General features: G+C 35.2%; 1 protein-coding gene across 1 annotated transcript; it reads left to right on the top strand.

Annotated features, from left to right (window-relative positions):
- Positions 1-7,374: 7,374 nt before the first annotated feature.
- On the top strand, positions 7,375-13,346 carry PRPS1L1 (phosphoribosyl pyrophosphate synthetase 1 like 1). The gene is made up of 3 exons (XM_057732578.1): positions 7,375-7,440; positions 12,239-12,365; positions 12,618-13,346. The coding sequence occupies exons 1-3, from the start codon at positions 7,375-7,377 to the stop codon at positions 13,298-13,300; spliced, it is 876 nt and encodes a 291-aa protein (XP_057588561.1). The 3' UTR covers positions 13,301-13,346.
- Positions 13,347-14,559: the final 1,213 nt, after the last annotated feature.

Genomic DNA, 14,559 nt, shown 5'->3' with positions numbered 1-14,559 from the left:
AGAGGCCACCACAATGAGAAGCCCGCACAATGCAATGAGGAGTAGCCACCGCTCACCACAACTAGAGAAAGCCCGCGAAGCAACGAAGACCCAATGTAGCCGATTAAGTAATTAATTAAAAACAAAACAAAACAAACCTCAATAGTCACACACACATATTAGAATGGCCAAAATCCAGAACACTGACAACACCAAATGCTGGTGAGAATGTGGAGCAACAGGAACTTTCATACATTGCTGGTGGGAGTGCAAAATGGTACAGCCACTTTGGAAAACAGTTTGGCGGTTTTCTTACAAAACTAAATATACTGTTACTATACAATCCAGAAATCACACTCTTTGATATTTACCCAAAGGAGTTGAAAATTTATGCCCACACAAAAACCTCCACACGGATGTTTATAGCAGTCTTATTCATAATTGCCAAAGCTTGGAAGCAACCAAGATGTCCTTCAGTAGGTGAATAGATACATAAACTGCAGTATATCCAGACAATGGAATAGTATTCAGTGCTAAAAATAAGTGAGCTATCAAGCAATGAAAAGACATGAAGGAAACTTAAATACATATTACTAAGTGAAAGAAGTCAATTTGAAAAGGCTATGTGTTGCATGATTCTAACAATATGACATTCTGGAAAAGGCAAACTATGGTGACAATAAAAAGATCAGCAGTTGCCAGAGGTGAAGGAGGGGAGGAGAGGTGAGTAGGCAGAGCACAGAAGACTTTTATGGTAAGGAAAATACTCTGTATGATACTGTAATGATGAATACATATCCTTATACATTTGTCCAAACCTATGGAGTGTAGAACAGCATGAATGAACCATAAGGTAAACCATGAACTTAGGGTAATTAATGATGTGTCAATGTAGGTTCATCCTCGGTAAAAAAAAATGTACCATTCTGAAGGTACTGGCACAAAAACAGAAATATAGATCAATGGAACAGGATAGAAAGCCCAGAGATAAACTACGGTCAACTAATCTATGACAAAGGAGGCAAGGATATACAATGGAGAAAAGGCAGCCACTTCAATAAGTGGTGCTGGGAAAATTGGTCAGCTACATGTAAAAGAATGAAGTTAGAACACTCCCTAACACCATACACAAAAATAAATTCAAAATGGATTAAAGACCTAAATATAAGGCCAGACACTATAAAACTCCTAGAGGAAAGCATAGGAAGAACACTCTTCGACGTAAATAACAGCAAGATCTTTTTTGATCCACCCCGTAGAGTAATGGAAATAAAAACAAAAATAAATAAGTGGGACCTAATGAAACTTCAAAGCTTCTACACACAGCAAAGGAAACTATAAGCAAGATGAAAAGACAACCCTCAGAATGGGAGAAAATATTTGCAAACAAATCAACAGACAAAGGATTAATCTCCAAAATATATAAACAGTTCATCCAGCTCAATATCAAAAAAACAAGCAACCCAATCAAAAAATGGGCAGAACACCTAAATAGGCATTTCTCCAAAGAAGATATACAGATGGCCAAGAGGCACATGAAAAGCTGCTCAACATCACTAATTATTAGAGAAATGCAAATCAAAACTACAATGAGGTATCACCTCACATGGGTCAGAATGGGCAACATCAGAAAATCTACAAACAGTAAATGCTGGAGAGGGTGTGGAGAAAAGGGCATGCTCTTGCACTGCTGGTGGGAATGTAAATTGATACAGCCACTATGGAGAACAGTATGGAGGTTCCTTAAAAAACTAAAAATAGAACTACCATATGACCCAGCAATCCCACTGCTGGGCATATACCCAGAGAACACCATAATTCAAAAAGACACATGCACTCCAGTGTTCAATGCAGCACTATTTACAATAGCCAGGACATGGAAGCAACCTAAATGTCCATCAACAGATGAATGGATAAAGAAGATGTGGTACATACATACAATGGAATACTACTCAGCTGTAAAAAGCAATGAAACTGGAACATTTGTAGAGGCATGGATGGACCTAGAGACTGTCATACAAAGTGAAGTGAGTCAGAAAGAGAAAAACAAATATCGTATATTGACACATATATGTGGACTACAGAAAAATGGTACAAATCAACCCGTCTGCAAGGCAGAAATAGAGACACAGATGTAGAGAACAAACATATGGACACCAAGTGCGGAAAGCGGGGAGGGTTGGGGGGGAATGAATTGGGAGATTGGGATACCAAATAGTACACTCTAAATATATGCAGTTTATTGTATGTTAACTGTATCTCAATAAAAGTTCTTAAAAAATTTTTTTTTAATTTAAAAATAAATAAATTCTAAACCATAAAAAAAAAGTACCATTCTGGTGAGTGATGTTGATAATAAGGAAGGCCATACATGTGTGGGGCAGGGCATACATGGGAAATCTCTGTACCTTCCTCTCAATTTTGTTGTAAAATTGAACTGGTTAAAAAAAAATTAAAGTTGTTGAAAAAACCCTCAGTAAACTGGTTTTATAGCATAATAGACCCATATGAAAAGAGAATGAGTAAACTGGAGGATAGGTCCTAAGAAAAGAGGCAGAATAACACAAACACACAAATTTTTTAAAGGAAACTGAAAGAGAGGTTCATGGAAAATAGAACAAAAGATATATTTTGAGTTTCATCAGAGTTCCAGTAGGAGGAGAGAGAATTAGATGAGGCAATATTTGAAGAGAAAATAAAAAATAATTTCACAACTGATGAAAAGCACCAACTCATTGATTCAAGAAACCAAATGACTCTCAAGCAAGTAATTACTTTACAAAATCCTACACCTAGACATATAATAGTGAACCTGCATCAGAAAGAAAGAAAAAAAGAAGGAAAGAAAGAAGGAAAAAGGAAGGAAGGAAGGAGAAAGGGAGGGAGAAAGGGAGGAAAAGAAGTGAGGAAAGAAGAAAGGGAAGGAGAAAGGGAGGAAGAAAAATCTTAAAAAGCGTCTAGATAGGGAAAAATGCATTATCTTCAAAGGAATAACATTAAAGGAGACTTAATTCTAAACTCCAAGCCAATATTACTCAGCCATAAAAAGGAATGAAATAGAGCTATATGTAATGAGGTGGATAGACCTAGAGTCTGTCATACAGAGTGAAGTAAGCCAGAAAGAGAAAAACAAATACTGTATGCTAACTCATATATACAGAATCTAAAAAAATGGTGCTGATGAACCCAGTGATAGGGCAAGAACAAGGATGCAGATGCAGAGAATGGACTGCAGGACACGGGGTTGGTGGGGGGTGGGGTGCGAAGGGGAAGCTGGGACGAAGTGAGAGAGGAGCACAGACATATTTACACTACCAACTGTAAAACAGAAAGCTAGTGAGAAGTTGCTCTATAACAAAGGGAGATCAGCTCGATGATGGGTGATGCCTTGGAGGGCCAGGACAGGAAGGGTGGGAGGGAGTCTTGGAAGGGAGGGGATATGGGGATATATGTATAAATACAGCTGATTCACTTTGGTGTACCTCAAAAGCTTAAAAAAAAAAACAGCAAAACTTGCTTTTATCATCCTCATGAGGATAACTGCAAGAAAAATAAAGTAAGATGCTAGAAAATCTTTTATTTAAAAAATAAAAAAATAAAATAAACTCCAAGTCAAACTTTTTCACCAGCAGTATCTAGAAAATTTGTAAGGATATTTTTCCAGCAGAGGCAAATGATCCCAAATGAAAGGTTTAAGATGCAAAAATAAAAGAGGAGCAAAGAGAGTAATACATAGGCAGATATACATAAAGGAACGTTGATTATATAAAGCAACAATAATGATGTAATTGTAGAAGTGAAAAAGGGAAGGAAGGAAAGCAGGAAAATAGGAAGAAGGAAAGCAAAATCATAGTACCTGGCCACACAATGTCAGAAGGGGATAAATGAAGTTACATGACATGAAGTTAAACAGCATAAATTAACATGATTACATGACACTTATAAGCAGTGCATCTAATATATAAACATACAGTAAGGTTGAAACTAAAAGATAGGAAAATCAACCAAATGCTATTTAAAAGATAACTAATGTAACTACATTAACACCCGACAAAATGGAATTTAAGGCAAAAGGCATTACTAGAAAAAAAAGAGTGTTACTTTAAAATGATAATTCATCAGAAAGTTACAACAACTTCATTTTGTAGATAAGCAATTAGCCTCAAAATACAGAGAAATAAAAAAGAAAAACTTACAAGGAAAGACAGATATATACCAATAATCACTATGGAAATTTTAACATATTTCTCTCAGTATTTGATAAAATAGATTTAAAAAATCAGTAAAGATACAGAAGATATAAATAAACATTACAAACAAACCAGATTTATAGCACTGCTATATACAGTGCTATGTATATAGCACTTAACCACTCGAGAGTACATATTTTTCCTAGCACACATGGAATACTTATGAAAAGTGACCACCTAAGACCGTAAAAAAAGTTTCAGCAAATTTAAAAAGGACTTAAATTACACAAAGCATGTTTTCTGACTTCAGTGAGATTCAGCTAGAAACAAAAAACAACACCAACAAGATATCTAGAACTTTCCTATATGCCTGTTATTTAAGAAGTAAACTAAATAGTCCCTGAAACAAAGAAATTGTCATCAAAATTGGAAAACAGTTTTGCCTGAATACAAACAGAAATACTATAAAAATATAAAATTTAAATCTTCAGTTAAAACAGTACTTAGAAGAAAATGTTTACCTTTGAATATTAGTAAATAGTAAGTTAAGCATACGTCTCAAGAATTTTAAAAAACAACAGCAAAATAAACACAAAGAAAGGAAGAAAGGACATAATAAAAACAATCAAAGTCAACAAAGTTTGAAACAAGTAGCCAGTAAGGGTGGATCAACAATCTCAACCATTAGATTTTTTGGAAAAGACTGATGAAATGAATAGCCGTCTGGTGAAACTGATTTAAAAAAAAAAGTGAGAAAAAGAAAAAAGAGAGAATAGTTTCAAAACTCTAATACCAGAAATTACAAAGGGAATCATATTAAAGATGCTGCAGATACAAAAAACATAAAAAAAGGATATTGTGGGAAGCACTGTCAGAAAAACTTGAAATTTTAGACAAAATAGGAAATTTTGTAGAAAAATAAAACTTAAAACTGACAAACAAATGGAAATACTGAATATAACCAATAATCTATAACCTAAATGTAACTGATAACCATTAGAGAAATTGAATAGGTAGTCAAATATCTTCTGGTCCAGTTCCACTTAACCTCATAATTTCTACAACTTTTTCATAGGACAGAAAGAGATGAAATGCTCTCCAACTCATACATAGCTCGCATAATCTTGTTTTCTTAACCTAATAAGTACAGACAAAGAATTGTGGGCCAAATTCTCTCATAAAGATACATGAAAACATTCTAAATAAAATATTAGCTAACTGAATCAAGTAATATATAAAAAGGACAATGTATCATGCTTAAATTGGGTTTATCCCATGAATGTAAGGTCTGTTTAACATTAGAAAAGAAACCATTCTAATTTACCATATTAAGAGGATAACCAAGAAAAATCATATTATAATCATGAAAGATGCAGAAAAAAGCACTTGACATAATCCAAGTCCCTTGCTTGATTCCCACCCCCCACCCCCCCAAAAAAGAAGAAACTTTTGAGAAACTAATAACAGGAAAGATGTAATCTTATAGAGTATTTCCTGGTAACATACAATACACAAACATCATACACAATGGTAAAATGTTAAACGTTTTCCCTTTTGAGGTTAGAAATAAGGGAAGAATGGCCACTGTCACCACTTCTAGTCAACCTGACATTAGAGACCCTAACCAGCACCACAAGGCAAGAAGGGGGAAAAGTACAAGGAATACACCAAAGAGCCATATTGTCATTTATTTCCAGATGATATAGGGCTTATACAGAAATTTTTAAAATCCACAAATAAATGTTAAGAATGGACACAAAATTTAGACTATGAACTATATTACTACATAACAGAAAATACAATTTCCAGTATATACCATTTAAATCATACAAAAATGAAGTGCCTGGAAAAATGTAAAAACATATATCCAAGAAAAGATTTCTATGGAAAAATTACAAGAACTTATTGTCCTTTTAAAGAGTGATTTAAAAGAGAAATAGCATGTTCATGGATTTGAAAACTTAATATCATAATGTCAATTTTCCCTAATTGATTTATAGATTTAATTGTAATTCCAATCAAAACTGCAACGAAAGTTGCTGTAGAACTTGAAAGCTGATTCTAAAATCTATGTACAAGTACGTGAGAATAGCCAAAATACCCTCGAGAAAAAGCAATATATAGTCCTTAGGGTTCTACTCATTCTAACACATATTTGAATAGAGAGATTCTTTTGTTTTTACATATGTTATTTTTTTCGTTTTGTTTATAAACTGATATACAGATCTTCCTCGATTTACAATGTGGTTACAGCCCTATAAACCCACTGTAAGGTGAAAATATCATTAAATCAAAGATGCATTTAATAACCTAACCTACGAAACATCACAGCTTAGTCTAGCCTCCTTTAAACATGCTCATGACACTTGCATTAGCCTACGGGAAAATTTATTTAACACAAAGCCTATCATGTAATTTATTGAATATTGTACTGAAAGTGAAAAAGCGAACAGTTGTATGGGCAGAGAATGGTTGTAAGCGTGTATCTTGCAGCTGACTAGGAGCTGCAGCGACTGCCCCTGCCCAGCATCACGAGAGAGTGTTGTACCACATATTGCTAGTCCAGGAAAAGATCAAAATTCGAAGTTCAGTTTCTAATGAATGTGTACTGCTTTTGCACCGTGGTAAAGTTGAAAAATTGCTAGTTGAACCCGTGTAAGTTGAAGAGAGTCTATACAATGGTTTCCTACCAAAGGGCAACATCAAATCAAATTAGCAAGTATCCACTCTGTACAATACTTAGTATCTTCAGGGACAGCTAAGTGGTTTTCAGAGTTTGACAAAACGATCTTTCTCAGTGATAAATACTGTAAGAGACTCAAGGAGGGGAAATGGGATAATAAATAGGAGAGCCTCTTCGTTTCATTCAATTCTTAGTGCTTTAATATGTAGAACTTAAGTTTTAGATGTTCAAATATCTAATGGATTTTTAAAACTCCCCAAATAACAAGAATTCATATCTTACATGTATTTGTCAAAGTATTTCTGGAACATAATACAGCTATTTTAATTTGAAGGATATATATGTACAGTTAATAAAGAATTATGTGATATTTGAAAGCAATATTCATATGTAGAAAACAACATGAAAAGATCAAGAAGCAAAATTAAATATGCCAAAATTACAAGGGCTAGTGAAATGCGTAGAAGCAAAATAAATCAACTATTACTTTTACTTTCCCAAAGGGCAAAATAAATGTTAATGATGCAAACCAGCAGCTCTCAAAAGTGTGGTCACCAGAACAGCAGCATCAGCATTACCTGGCGTCTTGTAAGAAATGTGAAGTCTGAGGCTCACCTCTGGACCTACTGATCTAAGCAACTCTGGGGATGAGGCTCGGGAATCTATCTCTCACAATCCCTACTGGTGTGATCCTGCTACCCTTGAAGCTTTCCATTATTATTATTTTTTTTTTTTGGCCGCATAGCTGCCATGTGGGATCTTAGTTCCCCAACCAGGAGATCGAATCCACACCCCCTGCAGTGGAAGTGCAGTCTTAACCACTGGACCACCAGGGAAGTCCCTTGCTGCCCTTGAAGTTAGAGAATCACTGAACCATTTCAAACCACACTACACTCAAGTTTTTCTTATGTGAATGGACAAGTGGTCTTACTGTTTATTGTCAAGATTAAATAACTGATTAAAATGGAAGAGAAAAAATAAAAAGTCTTTAAAATAGGTTTAAATAGCATAAACGGAGCTTGCATTTTGTCAAAATATAATTAACATGAGTATCTTTTTAGCAATTTCATAAAACTAATATTCTACATGAGAGGGGAAAGATCTATTATCAATAACTGCTTTAAAATACTTAAAATTTTACATAAATATTCGGGAGATATTTTCTTATTTGCAACTTACTAGTTATGGAACCTCTCCATATATTGCCTTATCTGTCATTACAATTATATATTATTCAGCACATCTAACTTTATTATTACTCCAAGACTATTGTTTCATACTAAGATTTTTAAGTTCACTAGATATTTTTTTTAATTCCAAAGTGTTTCGAAAATACCATCACAAGTCTAACATAATACTCAAAATTAAAGTCGCACTTCTGAATAACAAAATTTTGTCTTTTTCTCCTGTTTCACTCATATTTATTTACCTAATCACCGTCTTCATATCTATTGTATAAAATGACAGATTTCCAACTAAAAGCTCAGTAAACACACACAGTAGTCAATTTTAATTGTAAACAATCACAAAACAAACTTTAAAGCATTTCTACCAATGTAAAGCTCTGTGGGAAATTGTTTTCTCAAAGTATGGTAGAGGATTATTATGAACAAAATAAATGAGGTAAAGTAATGTTACAATAATGATCTGGAACTGTGAGTCAAACGAGGAAGATTAAAGGCATAAAGAAACTCTTCCTAATAAACAAGCAGATAACTGCTGGAAAGAAAAATATGTTCCTTTTTGAAATTAACTGCCAAACATTTTCAACCTACACAAAGCTGTCATAAAGGACATCTAAATCTGTCCTTGTTTGTAACATGTGTTGTGACAAGATTTGACAGTTTATCAAAGAACTATAATTGCCACCTAAACATCTAGCATTTTGTCAACTGCAAGCGTGTTTAGTGAAAGCATTTATTTTACTTAAAATACAACAACCAGTTTTCTCCACTTTCTGAAAGAACTGACTGAATTTCTTTTCTCCTTAGCTTATCAAGCTGCATCAGGGCTCTCTTTGAATTATTTATGTTGGAATTGTGAAGGGTAAAAGAATAATCAGTAAAGCAAGAAACTATTACCAGGGTAATAGATATATTCTGGGTATTGACTCAAAAGACCTTCAAAATACAACAATTCTCACAGATTTGTAAAGATGACATTTAAATATGCTTGCCTTGGGAAAGAGAAAGATAAGGGATTTACTCTATACCACAATTTTTGTTTCCAGAGTAATTTGTTAAGAAACAATGTCTTAAATAGAGAGAATGTGTTGTTCAATGTGCATCATTCCTACCTGTAACTTTTGTCAGAAACAGTCAGTGATAAGATAAATGTCTTTCTCAACCTACGGAGACCAAAATAAACAGGAGCTAAATCCCCTTACAACAGACCCACGTAACAGAAACATCGGAGTAATAAAGATATTTCCATGACACTACTAACCATTTATTTCTTTCTGGAAATAATTTTTAAAAAGTAAAAGAATTTTCCAGTTTCAGCTTTGGGGTTTTGTTCTTTGTTGTAGTTGTTTTGATAAAAGAGAAAAAATTTTGTGCAACAATTGCTGCATAACCTTGTGATTTTTCCTTCATTCTGATAAATCTCAAGGAAAAGGCCTAGACACGGTGTAGTGAGAAAAACCCTATTTGGAAATTCAGGGATCTGCGAGTTCTAATCCACATTCTGCCTCTAATTAGCTGTTGGGTCCCAGGCAACTTGCTTCATTTCTCTAGGCCTTGGTTCCCTGTCTGTGAATTAAGATGTTAGACCAGGTGGCTTCTAAGGTCATTTCCATCTTTAACATTTTATGAATCTAGACAAATCCCTGAAACTGTGAGGTGTTGCAACAGCCAGAGCACGGAGCAAAAATAACAGCAACACAAAAATTTCTCCTGCTTAACACCTCAAGGAAAATGCAACCAACTATGGGTTTTTAATGTTTACATTAGCATTCAGACCAATTTAGGTAATAATAAGTCTATTTAAAAACCTCTTTCGCTTTTCTTTAAAAGCTGAAAAATATGTGACACATTGAGAACACTAAGAGAAAAATCATTTTAATCGAAGCTGCAAGTACTTTTTAGTGCTGCTAAATTAAGCCACAGAATTTTCTTTAGAAATCACTGTATGTCGTCTTGGCTGAGGATGAGAATTACATAGTATAGGTGGGTCTGTTGATTTTATGATAGGAAAGAACATGAATGAAGGGTTGTGGACTAAAATGAGCCAGCTTACACGGTCAACCATGAAGAGTCTGAATTGAGGAGAAAAGCAGGTTGATGTCTCCAGAGATGTGATTGGATCAGCAGCAGGACTGTTTGCTTTAGCCTTTTTGACATAGCTGTTTTTATGCTTTATAGTAATAGCACATTTAATATATAAAAACACTGTTTTCTAGCAATGTGTTTCACAGACATTGCCAAATCTTACCCATTTCTGTTGCCACCCCCATTCCTGACCTCATTCCTGATCTTATCCTATCCATAAACCAAATTCAGTGGGGAAGCTCAAAAGTGGGGTGTGAAGATACATTCAAGAAATTATTTAGTAATTTCAAAGTATTATAAAATGATGATTTGGTTTTAGGCTAAATAAAAGTATCCTAGAACCAAATGTCAAACACAAGATTAGCAGGATAAAACTTTATGATCTCTATCTGATGTCTCCATTCTTTTTATGACACAGTTTGTTGTTGAAATTCCTGGTGTCTATGATCCCTTCCACTTCTTAGTCCATTACTCCAACCCCCAATGCATTTGGAAGCTGTGTACTTAAAATTTGCTAACAAAGACAAGCATTATGTATATTTTGTTAGTATTTTTTAAATTATAAAAGTAATGAAATTCAAATACTACATTAATAGATATCTATAAATTGTGACATATTCATCCCCAACTACAACCAACCTACTCCCCTCTGCAAAAGTAATTATAATAAAAAGGACTTCCATAATGATTTGATGCTTTGATTATTACTTAATTTTAAATACACAAATATCATACTATGCATATTTTTGTGAAAGGTTTTTTTACGTTTAAAAATACCTTGGATCACCTCACACTGGTCAGATGGCCATCATCAAAAAATCTACAAACAATAAATGCTGGAGAGGATGTGGAGAAAAGGGAACCCTTTTATACTGTTGGTGGGAATGTAAATTGATACAACCACTATGGAGAAGAGTATGGAGGTTCCATAAAAAACTAAAAATAGAATTATCATATGACCCAGCAATCCCACTACGGGGCATATATTTAGAGAAAACTGTAATTCAAAAAGACACAAGCACCCCAATGTTCATTGCAGCACTATTTACCACAGCCAGGTCATGGAAGCAACCTAAATGTCCATCAACAGAGGAATGGATAAAGAAGGTGTGATACATATATACAATGGAATATTACTCAGCCAAAAAAAGGAATGAAATTGTGTCATTTGCAGAGACATGGATGGACCTAGAGACTGTCATACAGAGTGAAGTCAGAAAGAGAAAAACAAATACTGTATATTAATGCATATATGTGGAATCTAGAAAAACGGTATAGATGAGTTTATTTGCAAAGCAGAAATACAGACACAGATGTAGAAAACAAACGTATAGATACCAAGGGGGAAGGGGGAGGTGGAATGAATTGGGAGACTGGGATTGACATATATTCACTATTGATACTATGTACAAAATAGATAACTAATAAGAACCTACTGTATAGCACAGGGGACTCTATTCCATGCCGTGTGGTGACCTAAATAGGAAAGAAATCCAAAAAGGAGGGGATATATATATATGTACAGCTGACTCACTTTGCTGTACAGTAAAAACTGACATAGCAGGGCAAAGCAACTATACTCCAATAAAATAAATAAATAAATAAATAAATTTTTAAAAGAAAAAACATAAAATAAAATATCTTGGAGACACTTCCATATGACTACTATAGTCTCTTTAATGGTTGCCTATGTATGTACAATACATTATCTGATAATTTAGCTATTGACAGATATTTGTTGGTTTCCATATTTTTTGTATAAGCAATTTTAGAGCAGTTACTATTTGTCATTCATTATCTTACACCCTGTAAACGGTGCAACACCTGACACACAGAACACTTCAGGAAATATTGACTGAATGGATTAATACAGCAAGAAATGCTGTTATCAATATATTTTGTGAATATTTCTATCAAGTAGGTTCCTAGAAGACACATTGAGTCAAACGTTATGTGCAAAATTTCCCTTGTAAAATCTACACACACGTTCCATGAGAATAGAAGGCGTTATCTATCTTATAATTTCGGCTTACCTGGTGTGTGAAAATGAGTGTCATTTTCTTGTTTTCTAGGCTTTTTTTCATATGTGTATTCCTACTTATCTTTTTCTCACTCAGTTGGAAGAACTCTGGGAGCGTTTTAAACATTTCCTCCAGTTCAGAACTTCCAAAGTTATGTCTTTTGCCTTGCAGAAATTTTATATTTTCACGTATTCAGATTTAAGCCTCCCTTCGAAATTAACAGGTACTAATAGAGGAGGAAAAAAACCCCATGAACTGAAAACAAAGATTTGTGTCTTTAGAAGTGTGAAGCGGGTGTCAAGCAACAATTTTTTTTTTTTTTTAAGACCCGGGGGGCAGTTTAGAGCAGCGCACAGCCGGAAGGGACCTGGAAGGCCAAGTAACAACCGGAAGCCGTTAACTGGAGTCTGCGGGCTTTAGTGCAATGCAGTAGCGCTGGGAGTGGTCTGTGATCTGACTTCTGTTCCTTTCTCAGCTGCCGGAGTGATCACTGGACTAAAGGATAAGAGCCGGGCCCCAATCTCTGCCAAGCTTGTTTCAAATATGCTGTCTATAGCAGGCGCAGATCATATCATCACGATGGATCTACATGCTTCTCAGATTCAGGGCTTTTTTGATATCCCAGTAGACAATTTGTATGCAGAGCCAGCTGTCCTGAAGTGGATAAAGGAGAATATCTCTGAGTGGAGAAACTGCACGATTGTCTCCCCTGATGCGGGTGGAGCTAAGAGAGTGACCTCCATTGCAGACAGATTGAATGTGGACTTTGCCTTGATTCACAAAGAATGGAAGAAGGCCAGTGAAGAAGACCGAATGGTACTAGTGGGAGATGTGAAGGATCGTGTGGCTATCCTTGTGGATGACATGGCTGACACTTGTGGTATAATCTGCCATGCAGCTAACAAACTTCTCTCAGCTGGAGCCACCAGAGTTTATGCTCTCTTGATTCATAGGATCTTTTCTGGCCCGGCCATTAGTCACATCAACAGTGCATGCTTTGAAGCAGTAGTAGTCACCAGTACCATACCTCAGGAGGATAAGATGAAGCACTGCTTCAAAATACAGGTGATCGACATCTCCATGATCCTTGCAGAAGCCATCAGAAGAACTCATAAGGGGGAATCTGTCTCTTACCTATTCAGCCATGTCCCATTGTGATAGAGAAATGTTGGGGTTGTTGTATTTTAAATAAAATAAGATAAAACAAAAATATACCCTGACCATTGGTTTCCCTTGGTGTTTGATGAAAATGTATGTTAGATATTTATTTTAGATTGGAAAAAGACAGATTGAGAATAATTACTGGAATTTCCTATCTGGGTTGTCTCATTCTGGCTTCTTTGATGATTTGGTGAGCCTTATAGCTTTAACTACAGTTCAGCTGCTGACTTCAGACTTTAAAGGTGTTGGGTGGAGTTGTTTTAAAGTAATTGGGGAAACTTAGACTACTTTATATGTGAATGCTTCAGAGTTTACTTTGTTCAGAACAACTAGCAATGCAACCAAACCAATCCACCACCACCACCACATCTCCATGCCATCTGCCCCCTCCAATTCCCTGTATTCCCTGCCCCCCTTCCCCATTTGTCACAAATTCTCCAAGATCTGTGCTAAATTACCTCAGGAGTCCTGTGCAACCCAAACCTAGTTTACCTGGTTGCCAAACCACCTGCAAGGCAATAGCCACAGCTTTCAGCTTCAACAGCCTTTGGGTAGGATCATGAGAAGAGGCTGAAAAGTGCAGCAAATGCTTTTTGAGAGGAAGAAGATACATCTGTCAGCATCTGCTTGGAGATTATGTATTTTGGATTCACCATTGTACTTGTTCTTTTTGTGTTAGCTTTACTTCCAACCATCTTGACATTTTCCTGGTCAAACATCTTGTGGGATCCAAATGATCAGTGTACCAGTCTTCTGGAAAGCAATTCCACTTCCTGTTATATAGTCTCTAAAATGTGTACCAGATGTTTTTGCTGTAGCTTAATCTTAGCCTACTATTGCTGTGGTAGTAGATTTTAGGTAGTGTTATAGTACCTTTTGATTAAGTATTTAATCTTTCTTCCTTGCGTTTGGTTGGCCTCTCAGATGACTTCAGATTCATATTTTAAAATTTGTGTTACTGCCTCTTGCAGGAAAAACCAATAAAAAGTCTGCATGTGTGTGAGAAAAATAAAGCCCACATTTAGATACATCCTGAAATTTCTGATCTCCAAGAAAATTCAGACAGGCCGTAAAAGTTTCTAAAAGGTAAAACATAAGATAGTTTTAAAGAAATAATATTCAGATTACTGTCAGACTTCTCTATTGACCTCTCAGGTAATAAGCAGCTCTAATGGAATATTTTTAACCTAAGTTTCTGTGCTTAGCCAAACTATTATTTAAGTTTGAGGGAAAAATTAAAGCATTTTTATATATTA

Source organism: Hippopotamus amphibius, chromosome 4 (assembly GCF_030028045.1).
Source record: "Hippopotamus amphibius kiboko isolate mHipAmp2 chromosome 4, mHipAmp2.hap2, whole genome shotgun sequence".
Lineage (NCBI taxonomy): Eukaryota > Metazoa > Chordata > Mammalia > Artiodactyla > Hippopotamidae > Hippopotamus > Hippopotamus amphibius.
The sequence above is the reverse complement of the archived record's forward strand: the minus strand, read 5'-3'. Positions and strand labels throughout refer to the sequence as shown.